We start from the raw sequence: 26967 nt of genomic DNA, 5'->3' as shown, positions 1-26967 counted from the left end.
TCTTTGCTCTCTGTTTCTGTCTGTCTCTCTCTCTCTCTCTCTCTCTCTCTCTCTCTCTCTCTCTCTCTCTCTCTCTCTCTCTCTCTCTCTCTCTCTCTCTCTCTCTCTCACTTTCTGCTTGTTCAGCTTTCACTCTTTCCAGTTATATATAACTCTCTTTCTCTCTAGTTAACCTCTCTCTAGTTTATTTATTTATTTAATTTAAATTTTATTTATTTTCTTATTTATTGACCAGGGACATTACACATGAATAAACCAGTTAGTAAACAGTACCAGGATTTACATGGAACATTGAGAATAACATTGTAATTAGTGCTCACACAACTGATTAGCAATAAGCCAGTCTTTAAGATTGTGCTTGAACGTGTTGTACGTTGTACTATTGTGTATATGGAATGGCAAAGCATTCCAGAAGTGTGCCGCTTTCACTGAAAATGCGGACTGGCTAAAGGAGCTTGTCCTATATGGAATAACACAATCACCTCTCCAGACAGATCTAGTGTGCCTGCTACTTTTACTATTTTGTTTGATAAACTCACTAAGTGAAGGTGGGGCCAGACCTATAATTTTATAAGGTTGTCCCAACTCAAAAGATTGTGTTTAGTGAGTATACTGCAGTGATGGTAGCTCTTGGGTTTTTTATCCAGAGGTTAGTTGACCTCTCTCTCTCTCTCTCTCTCTCTCTCTCTCTCTCTCTCTCTCTCTCTCTCTCTCTCTCTCTCTCTCTCTCTCTCTCTCTCTCTAGTTAATCTCTCTCTCTCTAGTTAACCTCTCTCTCTCTCTAGTTAACCTCTCTCTCTCTCTCTAGTTAATCTCTCTCTCTCTAGTTAACCCCTCTCTCTCTCTAGTTAACCTCTCTCTCTCTAGTTTATCTCTCTCTCTCTCTCTAGTTAACATCTCTCTCTCTCTAGTTAACCTCTCTCCCTCTCTCTCTCTGTAGTTAACCTCTCTCTCTCTCTCCCTCTCTAGTTAATGTCTCTCTCTATCTCTAGTTAACCTCTCTCTCTCTAGTTAACCTCTCTCTCTATCTCTAGTTAACCTCTCTCTCTCTCTAGTTAACCTCTCTCTCTCTCTAGTTAACCTCTCTCTCTCTCTAGTTAACCTCTCTCTCTCTAGTTAATGTCTCTCTCTCTCTAGTTAATTTCTCTCTCTCTCTAGTTAATGTCTCCTTCTCTCTCTCTAGTTAATGTCGCTCTCTCTCTCTAGTTAATGTCTCTCTCTCTAGTTAATGTCTCTCTCTCTAGTTAATTTCTCTCCCTCTCTCTAGTTAATGTCTCCCTCTCTCTCTAGTTAATGTCTCTCTCTCTCTCTCTCTCTCTCTCTCTCTAGTTAATGTCTCTCTCTCTCTAGTTAATGTCTCTCTCTCTCTAGTTAATGTCTCTCTCTCTCTAGTTAATGTCTCTCTCTCTCTCTAGTTAATGTCTCTCTCTCTAGTTAATGTCTCTCTCTCTCTCTAGTTAATGTCTCTCTCTCTCTCTCTAGTTAATGTCTCTCTCTCTAGTTAATGTCTCCCTCTCTCTAGTTAATCTCTCTCTCTCTCTAGTTAATGTCTCTCTCTCTCTCTCTAGTTAATGTCTCTCTCTCTAGTTAATGTCTCTCTCTCTCTCTAGTTAATGTCTCTCTCTCTCTCTCTCTAGTTAATGTCTCTCTCTCTCTAGTTAATGTCTCTCTCTCTCTCTCTCTAGTTAATGTCTCTCTCTCTAGTTAATGTCTCTCTCTCTAGTTAATGTCTCTCTCTCTAGTTAATGTCTCTCTAGTTAATGTCTCTCTCTCTCTCTCTCTCTAGTTAATGTCTCTCTCTCTCTCTCTAGTTAATGTCTCTCTCTCTCTAGTTAATGTCTCTCTCTCTCTCTAGTTAATGTCTCTCTCTCTCTAGTTAATGTCTCTCTCTCTCTAGTTAATGTCTCTCTCTCTAGTTAATGTCTCTCTCTCTCTCTAGTTAATGTCTCTCTCTCTAGTTAATGTCTCTCTCTCTCTAGTTAATGTCTCTCTCTCTCTAGTTAATGTCTCTCTCTCTCTAGTTAATGTCTCTCTCTCTCTCTAGTTAATGTCTCTCTCTCTCTAGTTAATGTCTCTCTCTCTCTAGTTAATGTCTCTCTCTCTCTCTCTAGTTAATGTCTCTCTCTCTAGTTAATCTCTCTCTCTCTCTCTAGTTAATGTCTCTCTCTCTCTCTAGTTAATGTCTCTCTCTCTAGTTAATGTCTCTCTCTCTAGTTAATGTCTCTCTCTCTCTCTCTCTCTCTAGTTAATGTCTCTCTCTCTCTCTAGTTAATGTCTCTCTCTCTCTAGTTAATGTCTCTCTCTCTCTCTAGTTAATGTCTCTCTCTCTAGTTAATGTCTCTCTCTCTCTAGTTAATGTCTCTCTCTCTCTCTCTAGTTAATTTCTCTCTCTCTCTCTAGTTAATGTCTCTCTCTAGTTAATGTCTCTCTCTCTCTAGTTAATGTCTCTCTCTCTCTCTAGTTAATGTCTCTCTCTCTCTAGTTAATGTCTCTCTCTCTAGTTAATGTCTCTCTCTCTCTCTCTCTCTCTAGTTAATGTCTCTGTCTCTCTCTCTAGTTAATGTCTCTCTCTCTCTCTCTCTAGTTAATGTATCTCTCTCTCTCTAGTTAATGTCTCTCTCTCTCTCTAGTTAATGTCTCTCTCTCTCTAGTTAATGTATCTCTCTCTCTCTAGTTAATGTCTCTCTCTCTCTCTCTAGTTAATGTCTCTCTCTCTCTCTCTAGTTAATGTCTCTCTCTCTCTCTCTATTTAATGTCTCTCTCTCTCTCTAGTTACGGTAATGTCTCTCTCTCTCTCTCTAGTTAATGTCTCTCTCTCTCTCTAGTTAATGTCTCTCTCTCTCTCTAGTTAATGTCTCTCTCTCTCTCTAGTTAATGTCTCTCTCTCTCTCTCTCTCTCTCTAGTTAATGTCTCTCTCTCTCTCTAGTTAATGTCTCTCTCTCTCCCAGGTTGGCTGAGAGGGGTCTTGCACTAGCGGGGTCAGAGGGAGGAGTAAGTATCCTTTCTTCAAATAAATAATTCCACATCACAAAGAGTGTTTCCTCCAGGACTTTTCACTTTTCACAAACAAAGACGTAATTTCACCAAAAACTAGAGAGTGTCAACATTTTTTTTTTATTGTGGTTAAGCCATTAAAGCCGAGCAATCATCATGAAGTGCTTCGAGAAACTAGTCCGGGCCCACATAGTCACACGCCTCCCGCCCAACCTGGATCCATACCAGTTCGCCTACAGAGCCCACAGGTCCACAGAGGACGCCATCGCGACGACTCTCCACGCCACTCTATCCCACCTGGAGAGGGGAAACAGCTACGCGAGACTGCTCTTTGTGGACTTCAGCTCTGCCTTCAACACCATCCTTCCAGACATGCTAGTGACCAAACTACTAGACCTGGGACTATCACACTCTATATGTGCATGGATCAAGGACTTCCTGTCCGACCGCCCCCAGAGGGTGCGGGTGGGCTCCCACACCTCCACAGCCCTCAGACTCAGCACTGGGTCCCCCCAGGGCTGCGTGCTAAGCCCCATCCTCTACAACCTCTACACCTACGACTTCACCCCCGTCCACCCCAGCAACTCCATCGTAAAGTTTGCAGACGACACCACCGTGGTGGGCTGCATCTCGGGGGGGGACGAGGCGGCGTACAGGGATGAGGTAGAGCAGCTGAGCAAGCTGTGCAAGATTAACAACCTGCTGCTGAACCAGTCAAAGACCCAGGAAATCATCGTGGACTTCAGGAGGAAAAAATCTGAGGTCCAGCCCCTGCTCATCGACGGAGAGAGCGTGGAGAGAGTCTCAACCCTCCGATTCCTGGGGGTGCACATACAGGATGACCTGTCCTGGAAGAACAACACAGCAGCCACCATCAAGAAGGCACAACAGCGGCTCTACTTCCTGAGAGTCCTCAGGAAGGAACACAACAAGCAGGAGATACTGGTGGCCTTCTACCGCGGCGCAGTGGAGAGCATCCTCACCTACTGCATCTGCAACTGGTTCTCCAGCTGCACAACCGCAGAGAGAAATGCGCTACAGAGAGTCGTGAGAACAGCCCAGAAGATCACCGGCGCCCCCCTCCCCTCTCTGGAAGAGCTGTACAACACATGCTGCCTCAGGAAGGCCTCCAAGATCTCCAGAGACCCAACCCACCCTGGGTACGAACACTTTGCCCGGCTGCCCTCGAAAAGGCGGTACAGGACCATGGCCGCAAGGACAAACAGACTGAATCTCAGCTTCTACCCCAGGGCCATCCAGGCCCTGAACACAGCAAAGAACTAGGTTCTGGGCCCTGGACAGTCTGGACGGATTGATGGCAGCTGCTGGATTGAAAAAAATCAGGTGTAGTGCTGAGGCACAAATGTGTAAATTTCAAGCCTGCAAACTGCGACACTTTAAATGAATGTGCAATAATGTGCAATATGACAACCCTAGTCGTTTTATCTGTACAGTATAGTATAGTGGATAGTGTACATAGCCTTTATTTATGTAAACCAGCTCCTTTCCCTTCTTGTTTTTTTAGTTTTTTTTTTCTTTCCTAGCACCAGGGGAGCCACCCCTCCCAAATTTCGTTGTTTGGTACCTGTACTATAGCAATGACAATAAAGACCATTAGTGATGCTCCGATCTGATCGGCGCCGATCGGTATCGGCCGATATGGCCTTGATCGGTTTTGATCGGAGTTCTCAAAACGGCCGATCAAACACGACCGATCAGTTTACAAAATGGCGTCGCCAGACTGGAAATATTACACAGTGTCGGAAAGAGACAACAAATATGCCGTTTGTAATGTCTGCTCAAAAGAAATACCTCGCGGAGGGACGCACGCAAGGTCTTTCAATACCACGAATATCATACGGCATTTGCTGCGTTCGTCGATTCGCTCAGAGAGCGCCGAAGCGCACACTGGGCTCGACGTCATAAAGGGACCGAGTGCTTTGATTGGACGAGAGGCGTTCCACGAGTGCTGGTCAGAGTTCCAGCGCGACTTCACGAGCGTAGTGTAGGTAGTGGTTCGTCGATTCGCTCAGAGAGCGCCGAAGCGCACACTGGGCTCGACGTCATAAAGGGACCGAGTGCTTTGATTGGACGAGAGGCGTTCCACGAGTGCATGTCAGAGTTCCAGCGCGACTTCACGAGCGTAGTGTAGGTAGTGGTTCGTCGATTCGCTCAGAGAGCGCCGAAGCGCACACTGGGCTCGACGTCATAAAGGGACCGAGTGCTTTGATTGGACGAGAGGCGTTCCACGAGTGCTGGTCAGAGTTCCAGCGCGACTTCACGAGCGTAGTGTAGGTAGTGTTCAGCGACGTCATGTGACCCCGCGAGCAGGAAGTCACTTGGCCCATATGTTTTGATGACGCAATACAATTAAATATAACTCTCAACAGGCGCGCGGCGCGAGGCGACGCGCTTTCAAAACTGGCTGCGTTCGTAAATTCACTCAGGAAATCCGATCAGCACTCGTGGAATGCCTCTCGTCCAATCAAATGACTCGGTTTCTCTATGACGTCGGGCCCAGTGTGCGCTCCAGCGCTCTCAGAGCGACTTTACGAACGCAACCTTTCACTCATCTAGCTAGTTAGCTTAGCAGTCGTAGCTCAATTTAAAATTGGAGTGAGAAGCAGAGTTGTTGCCTTGTTGAAAACATATTCAGACTCCCAGCTGTTCTACACGAGTTTATGACATGCAGCTGTATCATGCGGTGGTTTCTATGCAAACCAGAGACTATAAAAACAAAATATATTCATTCTGAAATAACATGAACTATTATCCTTACACTCAGGTGGACTCAATTCAACTTGTTGAATGACTTGTTGAAGACATTTAGCATTTGACCTAATTTTAAGAGTGACAAAGGGTCTGAATACTTATGGAATGGAATGGACTTTATTTGTCATTGCTACAGTACAGATACCAAACAACGAAATTTAGGAGGGGTGGCTCCCCTGGTGTTAGGAAAGGGATTTTTATTTATTTTTTTAGAAAAAGCATAAAAGCATAAAATCACAAGAAGGTAAGGAGCTGGTTTACATCAATAAAGGCTATGTACACAATCCACTGAACTATACTGCACAGATAGTCAACTAGGGTTGTCATATTGCACAAAAGTATTTTTTCACGCTTATTTTAAAGTGTCACAGTTTGCAGGCTTGAAAATGTACATGTTTGTGCCTCAGCACTAGCTGCCATACAATCCGTCCGGACTGTCCTGGGCCCAGAACTTAGGCCTTTTCTGTGTTCAGGGCCTTGACGGCCCTGTGGTAGAAGCAGTCCTTCAGTCTGTTTGTCTTAGCGGCCGGGGTCCTGTACCTCCTGTTCGAGGGCAGCTTGACAAAGTGTACGTGCCCAGGGTGGGTCGGGTCCCTGGAGATCTTGGAGGCCCTCCTGAGACAGCGTGTGTTGTACAGCTCCTCCAGAGAGGGGAGGGGGGCGCCGGTGATCTTCTGTGCTGTTCTCACGACTCTCTGTAGCGCGTTTCTCTCCGCTGTTGTGCAGCTGTGGAACCAGTTGGAGATGCCGTAGGTGAGGATGCTCTCCACTGCGCCGTGGTAGAAGGCCACCAGTATCTCCTGCTTGTTGTGTTCTTTCCTGAGGCATCTCAGGGTGTATAGCCGCTGTTGTGCCCTCTTGATGGTGCCTTTTGTGTTGTCCTTCCAGGCCAGGTCATCCCGCATGTTGTGTCCCAGGAATCGGAGGGTTGAGACTCTCTCCACGCTCTCTCCGTCGATGAGCAGGGGCTGGATCTCGGACTTTTTCCTCCTGAAGTCTACGATGAATTCCTGGGTCTTTGACTGGTTTAGCAGCAGGTTGTTAACCTTGCACAGCTTGCTCAGTTGCTCTACCTCATCCCTGTACGCCGCCTCGTCCCCCCCCGAGATACATCCCACCACGGTGGTGTCGTCTGCAAACTTTACGATGTAGTTGCTGGGGTGGACGGGGGTGAAGTCGTGGGTGTAGAGGTTGTAGAGGATGGGGCTTAGCACGCAGCCCTGGGGGGACCCAGTGCTGAGGCTGAGGGCTGTGGAGGTGTGGGGGCCCACCCGCACCCTCTGGGGGCGGTCGGTCAGGAAGTCCTTGATCCACGCACATATAGAGTGTGATAGACCCAGGTCTAGTAGTTTGGTCACTAGCCTGTCTGGAAGGATGGTGTTGATACGACTTAGGCCATGTACGACTTTATGTACATGAGGTATTTCTGTATTTACATTTTAATACATTTGCTAGGGATGCTCCGATTTATCGGCCACCGATTTAAATCGGCCGATTTCACTCCAAATGACTCGATCGGTGATCGGCAAAAATGGCCGATCGCAAAAACCGATCTTTTTTTTTTTCTTTTTTTTCTGGGGAAGACAGATAACTGAACAGAAAACATAGGAGGACGTAACAGTATGTAAACCATGAAGGCCACGTTTATGATGTCTTTTATACAGCCATATCGACTGACTTGGGCTTCAGGCCCTAACTGGGTGATAGGCCAGACCTTTACTATGCCATAAAAATGGGTCTGCGTTTGCTTGGTGCCTAATGGATCAAAACTTTTGTCTAAAAAGCAAAAAATATTTAGGCTATCCAGTCAGTTATGTATTTTTTTAAAAATCGGTATCGGTATCGGTATCGGTTGATCTTGAGGAAACAAATCGGTGATCGGTATCGGCCCCAAAAATCCAGATCGGAGCATCCCTAACATTTGCAAACATTAAAAAACGTTTTTACTTAGATTATGGGGTACTGTGTGTGGATTGATGGCAAATCTATTCAAAAATGTGAAAAAAGTGAAGGGGTCTGAATACTTTCTGAAGCCTATGTAGAGACAAATCATGAATATCATTAACTTGAACCCTGGAAAGCAGTAGAGATTAAATCCCACGATAATTAGTTATAATAAGTTATATATAAAAGTTCTTTTTTTTCAATCTCAATTTCTTTCTTTGAGAAGCATGAATAAAAAGCTAAATGTATTTAGTTTATGCAATGATAAAATTAAAAACTGCCGATACACATTCGGTATTCGGTATTCGGCCAAGTGTTTCCTTAAATTCGGCTTCGGCCTCGGCCAAGAATTTTCATTTCGGTGCATCCCTAATTATCAGTGTTTCCTCCAGGATTTTTTATATTAGTGGCGGGGTGTTTATTATTCGCGTGCACGCGCATGAAACGCGCACTGGCGCTCAAAACAAAGACGTAATTTCACCAAAAACTAGAGGGTGGCCACATTAAAAAGAAAAAAAAATCACGCAGGTCATTTTATATAGAAGGTGATCAAATACCAAGATATCCTCCAGCAGCAGCAGAACATGCAGAACATGCGGAACGCGCATACAGTACATAGGTTAACGTATAATATACATGTGACTGACAGATACGCCCAGCACACACAGAAAGATCATCAATATGAAGTACACGAGAGATAATCAGCTCATCGAATATGAAGTACACAAGAGTACACATGGAACCGGACTACATTACGAATATTCATTTAAAATACTCTTATACTGAGCACTGGTATAAGAACATGAACCAGAGAACAGTAGTATATGCAATAACCCACAGTCGTCACTGATGATGTTGCATTTTCGATTAGGATACGGGATTAAAGGGACAGGCGAAGAGAGAGAGAGGAGATGGATTTCCTGAAATCCAAATGTTCCGTGAAATTTGGACCAATCACAAAACTGTTTTGCAAGCGCGTCGCTTCGCGCGTGTGGGGGCGATTACCTAAGTCTGTAACATTGTAACTTACTGCTTCCTAAATCGGAACGAAATGTAGGTCTGAAAGCGGCCTAAATCTAGCTTCAATCTGTTTAGTTTTTTTCATAATACCTCGCTGCCTTTCTCGTTGCGCGAGAATCAATGAATCAATTAGTGGCGGAGAAAATTAATTTGTGGCGGCCCGCCACGAATTTGCTCCATCAGCGGACAGTTTTGCTCCATCAGTGGGTAAATTGACACACTACATCTGGAAAGTTGTCATTGGATTATCAACAACTAAGAACACAACTAATTAATTGTGAATATTGATAATAATTTCAATTCAACTTCATTGAATAACTCCAAATTAAAACAATCATGCCTAGAGAATATGGCAAATCATGCCTTTGAATCGAAACATGAATGTTGGCAGAGCACACAGTAATTAAGTGGCATGACCACTTCAACTTTAAACTTTGAAATCGAACGTTCTCTGGCGTGCACGTAGGTAATTGTTGGAATCGGAATGTAATGTATTACTTGTAGTGTGTTAGTAGACAGACAGACACACACATGCACACACACACACACACACCAGGGTTTCCGTTAGAAAAAATTGGTGCCGGTCAACGTGTCGACGCGGTCGACGCGTGATGATTTCAATGTGTCGGACAAACGGGAGAAATTCCGGTCATCATATTAAAATATAATATAGGTGTTTGTCGCGATGATTAGCTGTTGTGTAGCCTATATATGCCATTTAATGTCTATTTCTCATCCGATACGATTAGATACGAACTATATAATAATATAGGCTTTCATGATTCGCATGCGCTACATGGCATATGTCCAGGGCTGCACGCGTGCCACACTGGGCAGCCTAGTCACCTTTGCTACTTGGAATTACGACTGTAAGCTACTTTAAGATGTTTATTTCAATTGCATTAATGGGATTTGAGGATGTAATTGGTAATTTTAAGTATGCCTAGTTTAGCTTTTGATGGCTATTTGAACGGACTGCATCGATCGATCAATGAACGGACTCCACATTACGTTAACTGAAGTGTGTTAAATAGTTTCACGACAGTAATGTAAGTTTTCTATATTCTCTTTCCAGTTTTACCTTTTTTATCAATAAAACAAAGTCATTTCTATAACCACATCTCGCTGATTGGGAAGGCATTAAGTTTAGCTGCCTGTCAAATCATACTTACTCGGACTCGGGAGTATGAGAATTGAGGAGGATGTATCGGGGGGATACACACCCGTGGACTATTTCAACTTAGTGGCACAAATTAAACTCTAACACTATAGATAGACTAAATTGAACTAAAATGATGGACACCGACTGAATAACTGAGTGGGGGGAAGACAGGTCTAAAATGTGGAACAAGTATAACATTTAATACATAAAGATAAAACATACACAAATATATAACATTGATATCCATAAACTCAAATGTAGTGTGGTATTGTCAACCTAATCTAATCAATCCTAATCTAATGGTACCAGTAGCCCAGGTTGTCGATAGTAGCGCAGGTGGAGATGGACGAATGTAGAGGAGGAAAGTTCAATGGAAACTCCCGGAGTAGAAGAGGTAGCCAGGGGGAGTAGAAGAGGTAGCCAGGGGGATGTTGTACTCTGAATCTCCCGACTCAGGACTGGAACGGGCACGGCAGGCTCAAACAATGAACGGGGTTGAGATGGCTAGCGTCCTTTACTAGCCGCATCTCACAGCCCTCGGTGGTCATTCACTGTGCTCTAGCACATCCAAAACACGCAGAACAATAACCTTGACTCCTGTCACTGCAGTGGTTTTATTTAGACTAGATCAAACTAAATTAACTGACGAATTTCTCCCTCACAACTACTCCCGAAAGGTACCTTCACTCTCCGCAAACCACAAACTACTCGCGCCGTTGAGAGACAGGGTTGCCAGATGGGGCGGGTTACCGCCGAATGGGCTACTGGGTTTAGCGGTTATTTAGCGGACTAGTTAGGCTGGAAATTGTCAATCCCATCTGGCAACTCTGCCGCTGTTTGTTCATCGCGTACACATTAATAATAAAATAAAAATTATAATAATGAAAATATAGCCTATATATTCGTCTTTTTAATGTAGAAGGAATCAGAATATGTGACAAATACATTTTTGCAAATTGTATTCAAATTGTGCTTAGAGGGAATTATTTTCACCGGACATTATGACCGAAGAGGTTTACATATGTCGGACTTCAACAGATTTAACCGGACAAAGACCGGTACCGGTTAACGGAAACCCAGACACACACACACACACACACACACACACACACACACACACACACACACTCAAACACACGCACACACACACGTCGTCATATTTGGACAAGTAACTTGAGCTCTCAGACAAGTAAAAGATAATTTCACTTGTCTGATGGAAAACAAGCTTCATGTCCAGCCCTGTTCTAGTAAGAATCCATGTTATTTTATTCATTCCCCCCCCCCCCCCCCCACCCCACCCTAACCCCCCAAGGAGCCTTTCTTTTTCCAAACGATATCCATGGCTCCAGCCAGCTACTAGCTACTGCTTAATAGCTTCCACCTGTATGTTCCCTCAGCTGCCACTAGAGGGCAGGATGGTACAGCATCCAAACATTTGGTTGGAAATACACTTTATTAGGAACAGCTTCTCATTCATTCAGGTGGTGTAATGGTGTGGGGAATGTTTTCTTGGCACACTTTGGGCCCGTTAATAGCAATCAATAATCTCTTGAATGCCACAGCCTATGTGAGTATTGTTGCTGACCTTGTGCTTCCCTTCGTGGCCACAATGTCCCCACAAAGCAAAAGTTGTCTCAAACTGGTTTCATGAACATGACAATAATAATAATAACCTTTTAATAGCTTTTATTTGTATAGCACTTTTCCTGCAAACGTCGCAGCTCAAAGTGCTTGAATGACAATGAGTTCAGTGTTCTTCAGTGGCCTTCCCAGCCACTGGACCTGAATCCAATAGAACACCTTTGGGATGTGGTAGAACGGGAGATTCACAGCTTGAAAAGTGGACCTGAAAAATGTACCTGCGATCATGACGTCATGGACCAGAACCTCAAAGGAATGTTTCCAACATCTTGTGGAATCAACGCCACGAAGAAACAAGGCTGTATTGAGAGCAAAGGGATTCGTATAGTGGCATAGTCGATACGTACAGTATTCGTATAGTGGTATAGTCGATACGTACAGTATTCGTATAGTGGTATAGTCCATACGTACTGTATTCGTATAGTGGTATAGTCGATACGTACAGTATTCGTATAGTGGTATAGTCCATACGTACAGTATTCGTATGGTGGTATAGTCCATACCTACAGTATTCGTATAGTGGTATAGTCCATACGTACAGTATTCGTATAGTGGTATAGTCCATACGTACAGTATTCGTATAGTGGTATAGTCCATACCTATAGTATTCGTATGGTGGTATAGTCCATATGTACAGTATTCGTATGGTGGTATAGTCCATACGTACAGTATTCGTATAGTGGTATAGTCCATACATACATTATTCGTATGGTGGTATAGTCCATACGTACAGTATTCGTATAGTGGTATAGTCCATACGTACATTATTCGTATAGTGGTATAGTCCATACGTACAGTATTCGTATAGTGGTATAGTCGATACGTACAGTATTCGTATAGTGGTATAGTCCATACGTACAGTATTCGTATGGTGGTATAGTCCATACGTACATTATTCGTATGGTCGTATAGTCCATACGTACAGTATTCGTATAGTGGTATAGTCCATACGTACAGTATTCGTATAGTGGTATAGTCCATACGTACAGTATTCGTATAGTGGTATAGTCCATACATACATTATTCGTATGGTGGTATAGTCCATACGTACAGTATTCGTATAGTGGTATAGTCCATATGTACAGTATTCGTATAGTGGTATAGTCCATACATACATTATTCGTATGGTGGTATAGTCCATACGTACAGTATTCGTATAGTGGTATAGTCCATACGTACATTATTCGTATAGTGGTATAGTCCATACGTACAGTATTCGTATAGTGGTATAGTCGATACGTACAGTATTCGTATAGTGGTATAGTCCATACGTACAGTATTCGTATGGTGGTATAGTCCATACGTACATTATTCGTATGGTGGTATAGTCCATACGTACAGTATTCGTATAGTGGTATAGTCCATACGTACAGTATTCGTATAGTGGTATAGTCCATACGTACAGTATTCGTATAGTGGTATAGTCCATACATACATTATTCGTATGGTGGTATAGTCCATATGTACAGTATTCGTATAGTGGTATAGTCCATACATACATTATTCGTATGGTGGTATAGTCCATACGTACAGTATTCGTATAGTGGTATAGTCCATACATACAGTATTCGTATAGTGGTATAGTCCATACGTACAGTATTCGTATAGTGGTATAGTCCATACCTATAGTATTCGTATGGTGGTATAGTCCATACATACAGTATTCATATGGTGGTATAGTCCATACGTACATTATTCGTATAGTGGTATAGTCCATACGTACAGTATTCGTATGGTGGTATAGTCCATACGTACAGTATTCATATGGTGGTATAGTCCATACGTACATTATTCGTATAGTGGTATAGTCCATACGTACAGTATTCGTATGGTGGTATAGTCCATACGTACAGTATTCATATGGTGGTATAGTCCATACGTACATTATTCGTATAGTGGTATAGTCCATACGTACATTATTCGTATGGTGGTATAGTCCATACGTACAGTATTCGTATAGTGGTATAGTCCATACGTACAGTATTTGTATAGTGGTATAGTCCATACATACAGTATTCGTATAGTGGTATAGTCCATACGTACAGTATTCGTATAGTGGTATAGTCCATACCTATAGTATTCGTATGGTGGTATAGTCCATACGTACAGTATTCATATGGTGGTATAGTCCATACGTACATTATTCGTATGGTGGTATAGTCCATACGTACAGTATTCGTATAGTGGTATAGTCCATACGTACATTATTCGTATAGTGGTATAGTCCATACGTACAGTATTCGTATAGTGGTATAGTCCATACCTATAGTATTCATATGGTGGTATAGTCCATACGTACAGTATTCGTATGGTGGTATAGTCCATACGTACAGTATTCATATGGTGGTATAGTCCATACGTACAGTATTCGTATGGTGGTATAGTCCATACGTACAGTATTCGTATAGTGGTATAGTCCATACGTACATTATTCGTATAGTGGTATAGTCCATACGTACATTATTCGTATAGTGGTATAGTCCATACGTACAGTATTTGTATAGTGGTATAGTCCATACGTACAGTATTCGTATAGTGGTATAGTCCATACATACATTATTCGTATAGTGGTATAGTCCATACGTACAGTATTCGTATAGTGGTATAGTCCATACGTACATTATTCGTATGGTGGTATAGTCCATACGTACATTATTCGTATAGTGGTATAGTCCATACGTACAGTATTTGTATAGTGGTATAGTCCATACGTACAGTATTCGTATAGTGGTATAGTCCATACATACATTATTCGTATAGTGGTATAGTCCATACGTACAGTATTCGTATAGTGGTATAGTCCATACGTACATTATTCGTATGGTGGTATAGTCCATACGTACAGTATTCGTATAGTGGTATAGTCCATACATACAGTATTTGTATTGTGGTATAGTCCATACGTACAGTATTCGTATAGTGGTATAGTCCATACGTACAGTATTCGTATAGTGGTATAGTCCATACGTACATTATTCGTATAGTGGTATAGTCCATACGTACATTATTCGTATAGTGGTATAGTCCATACGTACAGTATTCGTATAGTGGTATAGTCCATACGTACAGTATTCGTATAGTGGTATAGTCCATACGTACAGTATTCATATGGTGGTATAGTCCATACGTACATTATTCGTATAGTGGTATAGTCCATACGTACAGTATTCATATGGTGGTATAGTCCATACGTACAGTATTCATATGGTGGTATAGTCCATACGTACATTATTCGTATAGTGGTATAGTCCATACGTACATTATTCATATGGTGGTATAGTCCATACGTACAGTATTCGTATGGTGGTATAGTCCATACGTACAGTATTCATATGGTGGTATAGTCCATACGTACATTATTCGTATAGTGTTTGTATAGTCCATACATACATTATTCGTATAGTGGTATAGTCCATACATACAGTATTCGTATAGTGGTATAGTCCATACGTACATTATTCGTATAGTGTTTGTATAGTCCATACATACATTATTCGTATGGTGGTATAGTCCATACGTACATTATTCGTATAGTGTTTGTATAGTCCATACATACATTATTCGTATGGTGGTATAGTCCATACCTATAGTATTCGTATGGTGGTATAGTCCATACGTACAGTATTCGTATAGTGGTATAGTCCATACCTATAGTATTCGTATGGTGGTATAGTCCATACGTACAGTATTCATATGGTGGTATAGTCCATACGTACATTATTCGTATAGTGGTATAGTCCATACGTACATTATTCGTATGGTGGTATAGTCCATACGTACAGTATTTGTATAGTGGTATAGTCCATACGTACAGTATTTGTATAGTGGTATAGTCCATACGTACAGTATTCGTATAGTGGTATAGTCCATACCTATAGTATTCGTATGGTGGTATAGTCCATACGTACAGTATTCGTATAGTGGTATAGTCCATACCTATAGTATTCGTATGGTGGTATAGTCCATACGTACAGTATTCATATGGTGGTATAGTCCATACGTACATTATTCGTATAGTGGTATAGTCCATACGTACAGTATTCATATGGTGGTATAGTCCATACGTACATTATTCGTATAGTGGTATAGTCCATACGTACATTATTCGTATGGTGGTATAGTCCATACGTACAGTATTTGTATAGTGGTATAGTCCATACGTACAGTATTTGTATAGTGGTATAGTCCATACGTACAGTATTCGTATAGTGGTATAGTCCATACCTATAGTATTCGTATGGTGGTATAGTCCATACGTACAGTATTCATATGGTGGTATAGTCCATACGTACATTATTCGTATAGTGGTATAGTCCATACGTACAGTATTCATATGGTGGTATAGTCCATACGTACATTATTCGTATAGTGGTATAGTCCATACGTACATTATTCGTATGGTGGTATAGTCCATACGTACAGTATTCGTATAGTGGTATAGTCCATACGTACAGTATTCGTATGGTGGTATAGTCCATACGTACAGTATTCGTATAGTGGTATAGTCCATACGTACAGTATTCGTATAGTGGTATAGTCCATACGTACATTATTCATATAGTGGTATAGTCCATACGTACAGTATTCGTATGGTGGTATAGTCCATACGTACAGTATTCATATGGTGGTATAGTCCATACGTACATTATTCGTATGGTGGTATAGTCCATACGTACAGTATTCGTATAGTGGTATAGTCCATACGTACAGTATTCGTATAGTGGTATAGTCCATACATACAGTATTTGTATTGTGGTATAGTCCATACGTACAGTATTCGTATAGTGGTATAGTCCATACCTATAGTATTCGTATAGTGGTATAGTCCATACGTACAGTATTCGTATAGTGGTATAGTCCATACGTACATTATTCGTATAGTGGTATAGTCGATACGTACATTATTCATATGGTGGTATAGTCCATACGTACATTATTCATATGGTGGTATAGTCCATACGTACAGTATTCGTATAGTGGTATAGTCCATACGTACAGTATTCGTATGGTGGTATAGTCCATACGTACAGTATTCATATGGTGGTATAGTCCATACGTACATTATTCGTATAGTGTTTGTATAGTGTTCCTAATAAAGTATTCAGTGAGTGTATATCGCTGAGCCGGGCAGATGAGGTAGGTTGTAACAAGGGTGAGCAACAGGGAATAATGTGACATGGTATCCTATATTTATATATATATATTTACACCCTTGTGAGTGAAAGCAGAGTACATTTTTCACAATTTAGCAAACGCTTTTATCCAAAGAGACTTACAGTTAAGGATTACAGGGACAGTCTCTCTGGAGTAACTGAGGGCTGAGTGCCTTACTAAAGGACACACTAGTGGTGGTGTTCCCAGGTCTTACTCACGGACACACTAGTGGTGGTGTTCCCAGGTCTTACTCAAGGACACACTAGTGGTGGTGTTCCCAGGTCTTACTCAAGGACACACTAGTGGTGGTGTTCCCAGGTCTTACTCAAGGACACACTAGTGGTAGTGTTCCCAGGTGGGACTTGAACTCATGACCTTCTGATCACCAGTCCAGCTCAGCAGACGTCTTCAGCTTCAAGGCTCAGCCAATGACACTGGTTCTCCTCCTCTTCACACGTCCTCACAGAGAGAGGATTCAGCTGCACTCAAACATTTGATTTGTGGCGGTGGTCTCTGATGTTTTTATCCTCTTCCTCTCTTTTGTCCTCTCCAGGCTTCCATCCTGGACCTGCACTCCGGAGCTCTGTCGATGGGGAAGCAGTTTGTCAACATCTACAGGTGGTGACTCTCTCTCTCTCTCTTTCTCTCTCTCTCTCTCTCTCTCTCTCTCTCTCTCTCTCTCTCTCTCTCTCTCTCTCTTCTCTCTCTCTCTCTCTCTCTCTCTCTCTCTCTCTCTCTCTCTGTCTCTCTTGCTTCCCTTTCTCCCCTCCTGTTTCTCTGATTCTTATGTTCACATCAGAATTATTCTCTCATGTGGATCAATTAGACTTGTTGATGCTGCTAATAACGGAATTGTCACCCCCTCCCTCCCTCTCACTCACTCACCCCCTCACTCCCTCCCTTTCACTCACTCCCTCCCTCACCCCCTCCCTCCCTCTCACTCACTTACCCCCTCCCTCCCTCCCTCTCACTCACTCACCCCCTCCCTCCCTCTCACTCACTCACCCCCTCCCTCCCTCCCTATCACTCACCCCCTCCCTCCCTCCCTCCCTCTCACTCACTCCCTCCCTCCCTCTCACTCACTCACTCACTCACTTGGGCGATGTCCTTTCTAGTTATCTAACTGAGGCGTTGGTGATGTCACATTGGTGATGTCACATTGGTGATGTCACTTGCTCCATTGGCATTCCAATAACCCCCCCCCCCCTCCCCCCCGTCTGTCTGTCTGGCAATCAGACTCCATCTGTATTGTGCCGTGTCTGATCGGCTGGCATGCCCACACTCACACGGGCAATTGTGCAACGCTCCGTATGATTCTGATGCGTTATGATCATCTGTGATAATTGGTCACTAACGAGCCTGTCCTCTCCTCCCTGACACTCAGGTACTTCGGGGAGCAGATCACAGACGTGTTCTCTGAGGAAGACTTCCGGCTCTACAGGTGAGGAGGGGGAGGGGTGGGTGGGGGCTGCTTAGAGATTCATCCGCCTGTGTGATCATGCGGGGGGGGGGGGTTTATCCACATGAGGATCTGTGCAGCTCAGACACTGAGACTGTTGTTAGGCTCAGACACTGAGACTGTTGTTAGGCTCAGACACTGAGACTGTTGTTAGGCTCAGACACTGAGACTGTTGTCTGGTTGTGTCTGAGGTATCTGTTGTCTGGTTGTGTCTGAGGTATGTGTTGTCTGGTTGTGTCTGAGGTATGTGTTGTCTGGTTGTGTCTGAGGTATGTGTTGTCTGGTTGTGTCTGAGGTATGTGTTGTCTGGTTGTGTCTGAGGTATGTGTTGTCTGGTTGTGTCTGAGGTATGTGTTGTCTGGTTGTGTCTGAGGTATCTGTTGTCTGGTTGTGTCTGAGGTATGTGTTGTCTGGTTGTGTCTGAGGTATGTGTTGTCTGGTTGTGTCTGAGGTATCTGTTGTGTATGTCTGTCTGTGTGTGTGTGTGTTTCATGTAGGGATGTCCCGATCCAATATTGATATCGCATATCGCTGCGATATTGGTCCTGAATGCTGGATCGCAGATCGCACCAGAAAGAAAAATAGGCAGCGATCTGGGGCTCGCGATCTGGTGTGTCACTCACGTGATGACAACAGTAGTAGTCAGTGGGCACATGAGAGTTGGCTAGTAGCTACCTGTGTGTAATGAGTCTGACAATGTCATAATGCCAGCTGATGAAATCATAAACCATTTGCTTAAGTAATCTTTCGGTTATTTACACATAACTACACATAATTAGATAAACACATAGCCCTTGCTTTTGAACACGTCCTAAAACGAGAGTATGTTTACAAGTCATTATCACTTACCGGTAGCCTGCAGCAAACGAGAACAGTCAATATAATCGACAGATTATAAGTATTTAGTGATCGTTAAACTGTTTCTTATTATATGGACTGGGTACTTTAAAACTTCAAGTTGCCTGTTATGAAAAGAAACGAAAAACAGATATTGTTGACACCCCTGCGACTGGTTTTTGGTCTCACCAGGGGGCGTCTCTAGGCTACACTTTTAAAAAGGGTCCTATAATTGATTTGCCATTTGTAAGAGAAGATAATTAGAATAAAAACCTGAAGGCACTAAAACTAGAAATCAGACAGTAACTCTTTTTTTTCTACAATGCTGAATGGTGCTGTTTAAATTGTTTTACCTTTAAACCAGTTGGTCACTGAGTACTGCAGAGTACTGTTTTTGTTGCTTGAATAAAGGCTGGCAGTCTTTAATAGCCAATTGTTGTTGTGGACTATACTGGGGAAGTATTTGTTATTATTCAGGAGTAAAACATTAAATACAAATATCTGATCGGTATCGGTATTGCAGATACCTGAAGCCCAGGTATCGGTAGTGAAAAAATGGGATCGGGACATCCCTAGTTTCATGGTGTGTTCATCTGTACCACACTGGGGGTCGCTGTCTCCCCCATGACTGTCCCTCTACTTCCACTCACACTGGATGGAGGCTGAAACAGCCTCTCAGCCCCACACACACACTCACTCCCTGGCTCCTCACAGGCCCAAGCTGGGCCCCTGCACTCTCCTGGAGGTCCCACTGCCTGGGTTAATGGTGTTGTCCTCTTCAGGGATGGGTTAATGGTGTTGTCCTCTTCAGGGATGGGTTAATGGTGTTGTCCTCTTCAGGGATGGGTTAGTGGTGTTGTCCTCTTCAGGGATGGGTTAATGGTGTTGTCCTCTTCAGGGATGGGTTAATGGTGTTGTCCTCTTCAGGGATGGGTTAATGGTGTTGTCCTCTCCAGGGATGGGTTAAGACATTCATTCATTCACATTCAAACTAGACACTAGTCAGATAACAATCCTCTTAAACAAGGCAGTGAGTAGCCTAAATTGTTTAACTTAAAAACACATTTTACGTTATAAATAAAAATATAGTAAAATAAGTAACTCTCCATAGGAGCAGTACAAAAAACAGTTACTCACAAATAGGAGAATGACTGAAAACGTTAGTGTCCTTAAGAGCGTCCAGCTTAACTTAAATTTAAAATCCAGCGAGAGACTGTAGGCGGCAGGCCTACTGGTTCTTGTTCAGAAAGATGATCATGTTAACATGTTCAGGGGTGAGAGACGAACGCAATCTGGTGACAGTTAGGCCAGCCGCAGAAAACACTCGCTCCGAGGGCACCGAGGTTGCGGGGATGCAGAGGTAGGTCCGCGCTAATTTGGCCAACCTAGGAAACCTTTTGTTTGCAATGAACGGCGTCGCCTTTCAGATCAAAATGCTCCAACACCAAGCTTCGTTTCGCTCGCTTCCCCATTTTCCGAGCTTGCTCTGCTAACCTTTTTTTACAACTGTGTAATAAACTTGAACTTTTTTATAAGACGCTCTCAGTGCCTCTTTGTTGAGGGGAACCTGGAATTACTGGAGGTTACACTAACGTACGGGAACTTGTTGCATCATGCCGTACTGCGTTGCGAAATTCAATGCGAAGGCAAATGCAAAGTTCATTTCTCACACATAACGTGGACAAACTAATTTCCATTATTATTATTAATAATTATAAATTACATCAATTTATTAATGATTATCGAGCAAAATATTTTGTGATCGACCAAGATCCTTATCGATCAATTATCGATTGTCGATCATTGATGCCCACCCCTAGTGTGTACTCTCCAGGGATGTGTTAATGGTGTGTGTGTGTGTGTGTGTGTGTGTGTGTACTCTCCAGGGATGTGTTAATGGTGTGTGTGTACTCTCCAGGGATGTGTTAAGGGTGTGTGTGTGTGTGTGTTTCATGGTGTGTGTGTGTGTGTGTGTGTGTGTGTGTGTGTGTGTGTGTGTTTCATGGTGTGTGTGTGTGTGTGTGTGTGTGTGTGTGTTTCATGGTGTATGTGTATGTGAATGTGTACATGTATGTGTATGTGTGTAGCCGCCAATTCCACCATGTGAATGAAAACAGTAATAGTCTGGTTTGGATAATCACGCCACGCTTTCCTTGTAAGTTGTAAAAACGTAAAATGTTTATTGTCCGAAAAGTAATCCAAAGTATTCAAACGAAATGAAAAGTCATAAAGCGAACAGTAAATTATGTGATTACAGAAAGGAGTGATCGTGGTCAAAATAATGTTGTTGCCAGTCTAACTTATTTCCATCCCCCCAGGTGCTGCTAATTGACTCCATAAATACACCTGGGCCATGTGACACTCAATTACGACTAAAACATTAATACTTCTATAACCAAAAACATAACGCTATTCTTTACATAAATAACCAAAAACATAAAATAAACATTAATCATGAAATATAAATATAACTCAAAACATTAAACACAAATCATCCAAAATAAAAGCCTAACGTAAAATTGGCCATAACATTCCGGCCCCTAATTTTTGTAAAACTGAAAATTATTAAGTCCTATGTTATGGCTATCTACCAAACAAATGCCATCATACATTGTTATGTTCAATATACAGTAATTATTTTGCCTACTATTCATAGTATTATTATTTCTACCAAAATAAGCATAAAGCATTCAAATACATCATTACTACATAAATCATCATCAATTATTTCATTACAATATTGTCAGTACATATTGTCATAACACATAATTCTCAATTAGAACATATCGGGCCCTATTATGCACTTCATAAGTCTTAAGCAATAAGACGAGGCGGTAGATCTAAACTTAAGACGTGGAGGCGTGGTCAAGGCCACTTTGCTATTATGCGTGCGGTAGTGGGCGCCTAATACCCGGCGCTAAGCAAAGAAATTAGTCATGGGTGTGTTTTGGGCGTCTTCTCAATCAACCCAATCAGCGTGCCAGGTGCCATTCCCTTTAAGAACCGGCTGCGTTGAGTCATTAGCGCTATGCTATTATGGAAGTCCTAAGAAGGAGGTCAGCGCGCTTCTCTGCAGAAGAAAGTAACAAGCTCGTGCATGATTATTTTCTGAATAAACACGGCAATACCTCCGCTTGTGAGTTGAGAAGTATTACAGAGGGGTCGCTGGAAGACTGCAGGAATGACAGATGTTGATGTCATTATATTACGCACGGCATGCTCGTACTGTATGTGCACAGTATGCGGAGGCAACATACTGTACAGCGCTGGCCTCTCCCTTCTGAAATAAAGCATTTATACTGTTACCGTAATTGACGTCTTGCCGTGGAGCCACGTGCGTGTTCATGTGTGCCCACATGCAGTGGCGGCTGGTGCTAAAATCTTTGGGTGGGGCACAGCAGTGTGGCGGGGGGGTCCTCTTTCGCCCGCGCAGCGCGCGTTTTTTTTCGCGTGCACGGTTTTTTTCCGCGTGCACGTGCATAAACACGCACTGGCGTTACAACCATTGTATAATTTCAACTTTCACCCTTAAAATGACCGTGTGGGCCATGGAGAAGTTACCCTGTCAACTACAGACACTGAGGTGGAAGAGTGACCGGTCTATGGACGTCGGTACGGTCCAATACCCAGTGTCAGACAAGGAGGAAGTCTAGTCAACAAGGCTAGTACAGGCCTCACAGCTACACTCAGGTTAATAAAGGTAGCAGATGAATATGTGTACTATGTGTCTGTGTGACATGGCTACATCAATGAGCAGAGATGAATGCTGCAGTCAGTAGTACAGTACTATCTATTTCATAGACACATGATGGATGATGATGGAGAGTGATGGTGGTCAACACATCACAGCAGGTCAACACATTCAATGATGTATCACAACCAGACCATGTCAGAAACACAACCAGACCATGTCAGAAACACAACCAGACCATGTCAGAAACACAACCAGACCATGACTGTAACACAACCAGACCATGTCTGTAACACAACCAGACCATGTCAGTAACACAACCAGACCATGTCAGAAACACAACCAGACCATGTCAGAAACACAACCAGACCATGTCAGAAACACAACAATGCATCAGCTGAGTTAAAGAAAACCAACTCTTACCTTTGATGACAGAACATGAGCCGTGTTTACCCGTACCTCCGCCTTGCTCCGCGCATATTGCTATGAATAGTTCGAAGATAGGTGCTTGCACGTTAGGTGCGAGGCTGCTTGGTTAACCCATTAGCGGGAACATTATTAGTTGCACAAAATAGGCTGATTTAATTGACCATGAACATCAGAGACAGACATTACGAATGTTCATTTAAAATACTCCGGAAGCCCGAAGTCCGGAAAACCGGAAGTCGGGAGTCTTCAGCATAATGCATTGTCTGCAATACAACAGGAGATTCAGGAGGACGCACATTTGTGCGCCCTGGCCAAGAAATAGAGACAGCCAATTGGAGCGCTGCTACAGCTCACGTGTAAACGAAAAGTATTCGTCCTGGCATAGACATCCATTGACCGGCGCCCCCGCGTTCTCCCCTATGTATTTTAACAGTGAGTTTTACACACACACACACACACACACACACACACACAGATAAAAATGTTTATTGTATTGGAGGATTTTTAATGAATGCTGATAGGCGCCGACAGAATATCAGCCGCATTTTGTGAATAAACAATGTTTATTTAAAAAAAAAACTTTTTTTGTGAAGGTGGGGGCGGCGCCCCAGCGCCCTCTATCGGCCAGCCGCCACTGCCCACATGCATGCGCAAACCGCGGAGGCGCGCTCGTGTTTCAAAACGTGAATGAAGTCTAAACTTAAGAACTTTTCAAACCACTTCTTAGCGCTAGGAGCAAAGTCAGATCGCATAATAGCAGGGGCGCCTAGTGCACTTCATTAACATATGAACACTCCCACAATGAGTAATATATGCACGGGAGTATTACGTCTTATGTGTGGGCGCCTATCGACACCTGCATAATAGCAGTAGCGCGTATGAAGCGCATAATAAGGGTGGCGGTAGGTCTTAACCTGGCGGTGCGTCTTAATTAAGACTTAAGACGGCAAGTTAAGAAGTGCATAATAGGGCCCATCATATCATTGTACAGTCATTTTTTTTGTTTTTTTTGTTTTTTATAATAAAAGTCCATGTGTATGTGCATGTGAATAGTCCAAGAGAGTTTGATCAAAAAAGAGGGGGTGAAAACTCAAAAATATCTTCCAGTAGAATGTCCATACTAGCACATGCCTAGAATGAGGCAAAACGATTTCAACATAAACATTTAAGCACAAATTTGTCCATTCCAAAATAATATAACATTCCAATGTCTGATCTACTGTACATCATTTCTTTTACATACAGGATTAATTCAAATGTGCTTACAAACACATTTAATTTTTCCCATTTCAATATTCTTAACTTCAAATTCCAAAAACAATAACTGAAGAGCAACTTATTCTGCTTCAAGCAAAAACAAAACCCTTATAACACTTTGTAGGGTTTGTAAATGTTTCCCATAGACCATACATTTCTGGGGGCAGACTCCTCAATTATGATGACTAGATCTCCAACTAAGAACGTTTCGATGGGCGCTATTCCACTTTTGGCATTGTTGCACCACTAGGGGAGGTATTCTTTCATCCATAGTTTCCAGAATAATACATTTTCCATGTTCTTAAATGTTCATGGAAGACAGCCTGGTTCATGACTGTGTCAAAGTGCTCCAACCCTGCAGTATGCTGCTCAAGGTTCTCAACCACTAGCTGGTCCAGTGGGCAATCTTGTGTGTCCATTGGTTCATGCAAATCATGAGTTTCTTGAGGTCCTCGGCGATCCTAGGCTTCTTATTCCCTCCAGCTCGAGAGGTAGCTTTCACCTTCTGTCTCTTCTCCCTTGTTTCCATCTTCACAGCCTTTGTTTGAGTTTGACTTTTAGGACTTGTTTTCTCTTTCAAATCCTTCTTGAACCTTCTTAACATGTGTGAAGGTCCTTGATGGGCTGTATTGTTGGGCATGATCACATTGTGTTCACGAAAAGGAAGTTTCAGGTGGTAACGACGATCTTTAAGCTCAGCTGAATTAGACACTATTTTTAAAAACTGATCTTCCTGTGACAGGTCCTCCAAGTTGGTGACAGATATTCTGTTGACTTGTGCAGTGGAGTCAATGACTTTTCCATTCTCCCCAGAGCCAAGCGGGCCATTGATAACCCATCCGAGAATAGTTTTAATAGCGTAAGGCCCACTACCTTCACTGTTAATGGTCTTCCATGGTTCTAAAGCTCTTGGGGAGTTGACACCTATCAGTAGCCCAATGCTAGCATCGATTGTTGTCAAGTCAACCTCCTCCAGGTAAGGCCATTTTGTTATGTCTTCCTTCTTGGGAATGTTGTTGTGTGTCACAGGGATAGATGACTGTGTAAAAATATCAGGCAGTTTTAAAAATGTGTCACTGTCTAATGCAGCTATTTCGATGCCAGATATTTTAAAACTGGTTGTTACCTTTTCTTGACCCATTGTCTTTAAAAGTATGTTCGTTTTCTTGCCAGGGGCTTGAAGCTGCTTAGACAACTCCTTGGTGCAGAATGTTGCCGAGCTCCCTGGGTCCAGGAAGGCATACGTTTGTTTGCACCTTGTTCCATTTTCCATTTTGATTTTGACAGGGACGATTGCCAGAGCGCACTTCGTAGTTCCGGCCCCAGTATGGCTACCTGTTGCCATGGTGACAAGTGTGTCCGAGCTGGTTTCCTGTCTTAGATTTTCCATTGTTTGCTGTATGTGTAGGATAGTTGGATGAGTTTTATTACACACATTGCATGTCATGCGCTTCTGGCAACTTCCACTCATGTGTCCACTCTCCAAACATCCAAAACACATTCCTTTGGTTTTCAGGAATTCCACCTTTTCGGTATTTGGTTTGATTTGGAATATTTGACATATTTCCAACGAATGGTTTCTGCTGCAGAACATGCAGGGCTTTGTGAATGCACTTGGGCTGCTGGTCGTAATAGGTGTTTGTCTGTTGGGCTGCCACCTTGATGGCTCAGATGGAGATGTGGTTGATACAGCTGTGGCAAAACTGCTACCCCTGGTGGTCGATTTTGGATAGGGTTTTTGCTGTATTTTCTCATCTGAGACTCTACTCAAGGGACTTTGAATTTCCCCAAAGATAGGATCCAGCATTATTCATTGTTGATTGTCTATAAATGCAAGTAAATCTCTAAATGAGGCGGTCTGCTTGTGTTTGTCATGAATTGTGCAGGCAACTGCTCTCCACCTTTCTCGAAGTTTGAATGGAAGTTTAGAGACAATAATTCGTAAATTGGATGGTGTTTCTAGATCCGTAACATAGTCCATTTCCTGCATTGTATTGAGACAACTTTTCAAAAAGATTGCATATGATCTCATACCAATAGCATCCTCTGCCTTGATGGCAGGCCATTTCAATGCCTTATCCATGAATGCAGATGTGATGGTGATTTATTTCCAAAATGCCACTCAAGTTGTTCCTTGGCTTCCTTGTAGCCTTTATCAGGTGGCATATGAAAACAACTGCGCACCAGATTCCTTGGCTCTCCAGATGTGTATTGTTCCAAATAATAAAGTATTTGCTCCATGTCATCAGTCTTGGTTTCGATGGTTAACTCAAAATATTTAATAAATGACCTGTAGTGCAGTGGGTTACCATAAAAAACAGAAATATCTCTTGGTGGAAGTTGAGACATTGTGTGTTGTTTTATTAGTAATTCGGTTATTGTGTTTTGCTTTGTCATGACGTCAGCGAGAGAATCATTTTGGGATGTAGGTGTGTCATTGGGATGTAGGTGTGTCATTGCCTTGAAAGAGCCTTTTGGGTTCACTTGGGGAGCTTTGTGTTTCCACTGGAGATGAAGTGTGTTTGGGTTTATTTGAGATGTTTTGTTCAGGGTTTATTCTTTGCTTTGCTTGAACCATTTTTGACACTGTTGGCCAAGCTGGAAGA

At 42.7% G+C, this 26967-nt stretch overlaps 1 protein-coding gene across 2 annotated transcripts in view; it reads left to right on the top strand.

Moving 5' to 3' along the window:
* The window catches only part of ogfod3 (2-oxoglutarate and iron dependent oxygenase domain containing 3), a 73616-nt gene that overhangs the window by 5386 nt on the left and 41263 nt on the right, over positions 1–26967 (top strand). For both annotated transcript variants that reach the window (XM_080541463.1, XM_080541462.1), the window contains exons 4-6: positions 2950–2992; positions 17242–17306; positions 18073–18129. In XM_080541463.1, the coding sequence (XP_080397589.1) occupies positions 2950–2992; positions 17242–17306; positions 18073–18129 (165 nt within the window). The remainder of the gene's footprint in view (positions 1–2949; positions 2993–17241; positions 17307–18072; positions 18130–26967) is intronic.

The sequence above is a fragment of the Nansenia antarctica genome (assembly GCF_963989245.1).
Source record: "Nansenia antarctica genome assembly, chromosome: 11".
Lineage (NCBI taxonomy): Eukaryota > Metazoa > Chordata > Actinopteri > Argentiniformes > Microstomatidae > Nansenia > Nansenia antarctica.
Note: the sequence above shows the minus strand (reverse complement) of the source record. Positions and strands in the feature narration are given on the sequence as shown.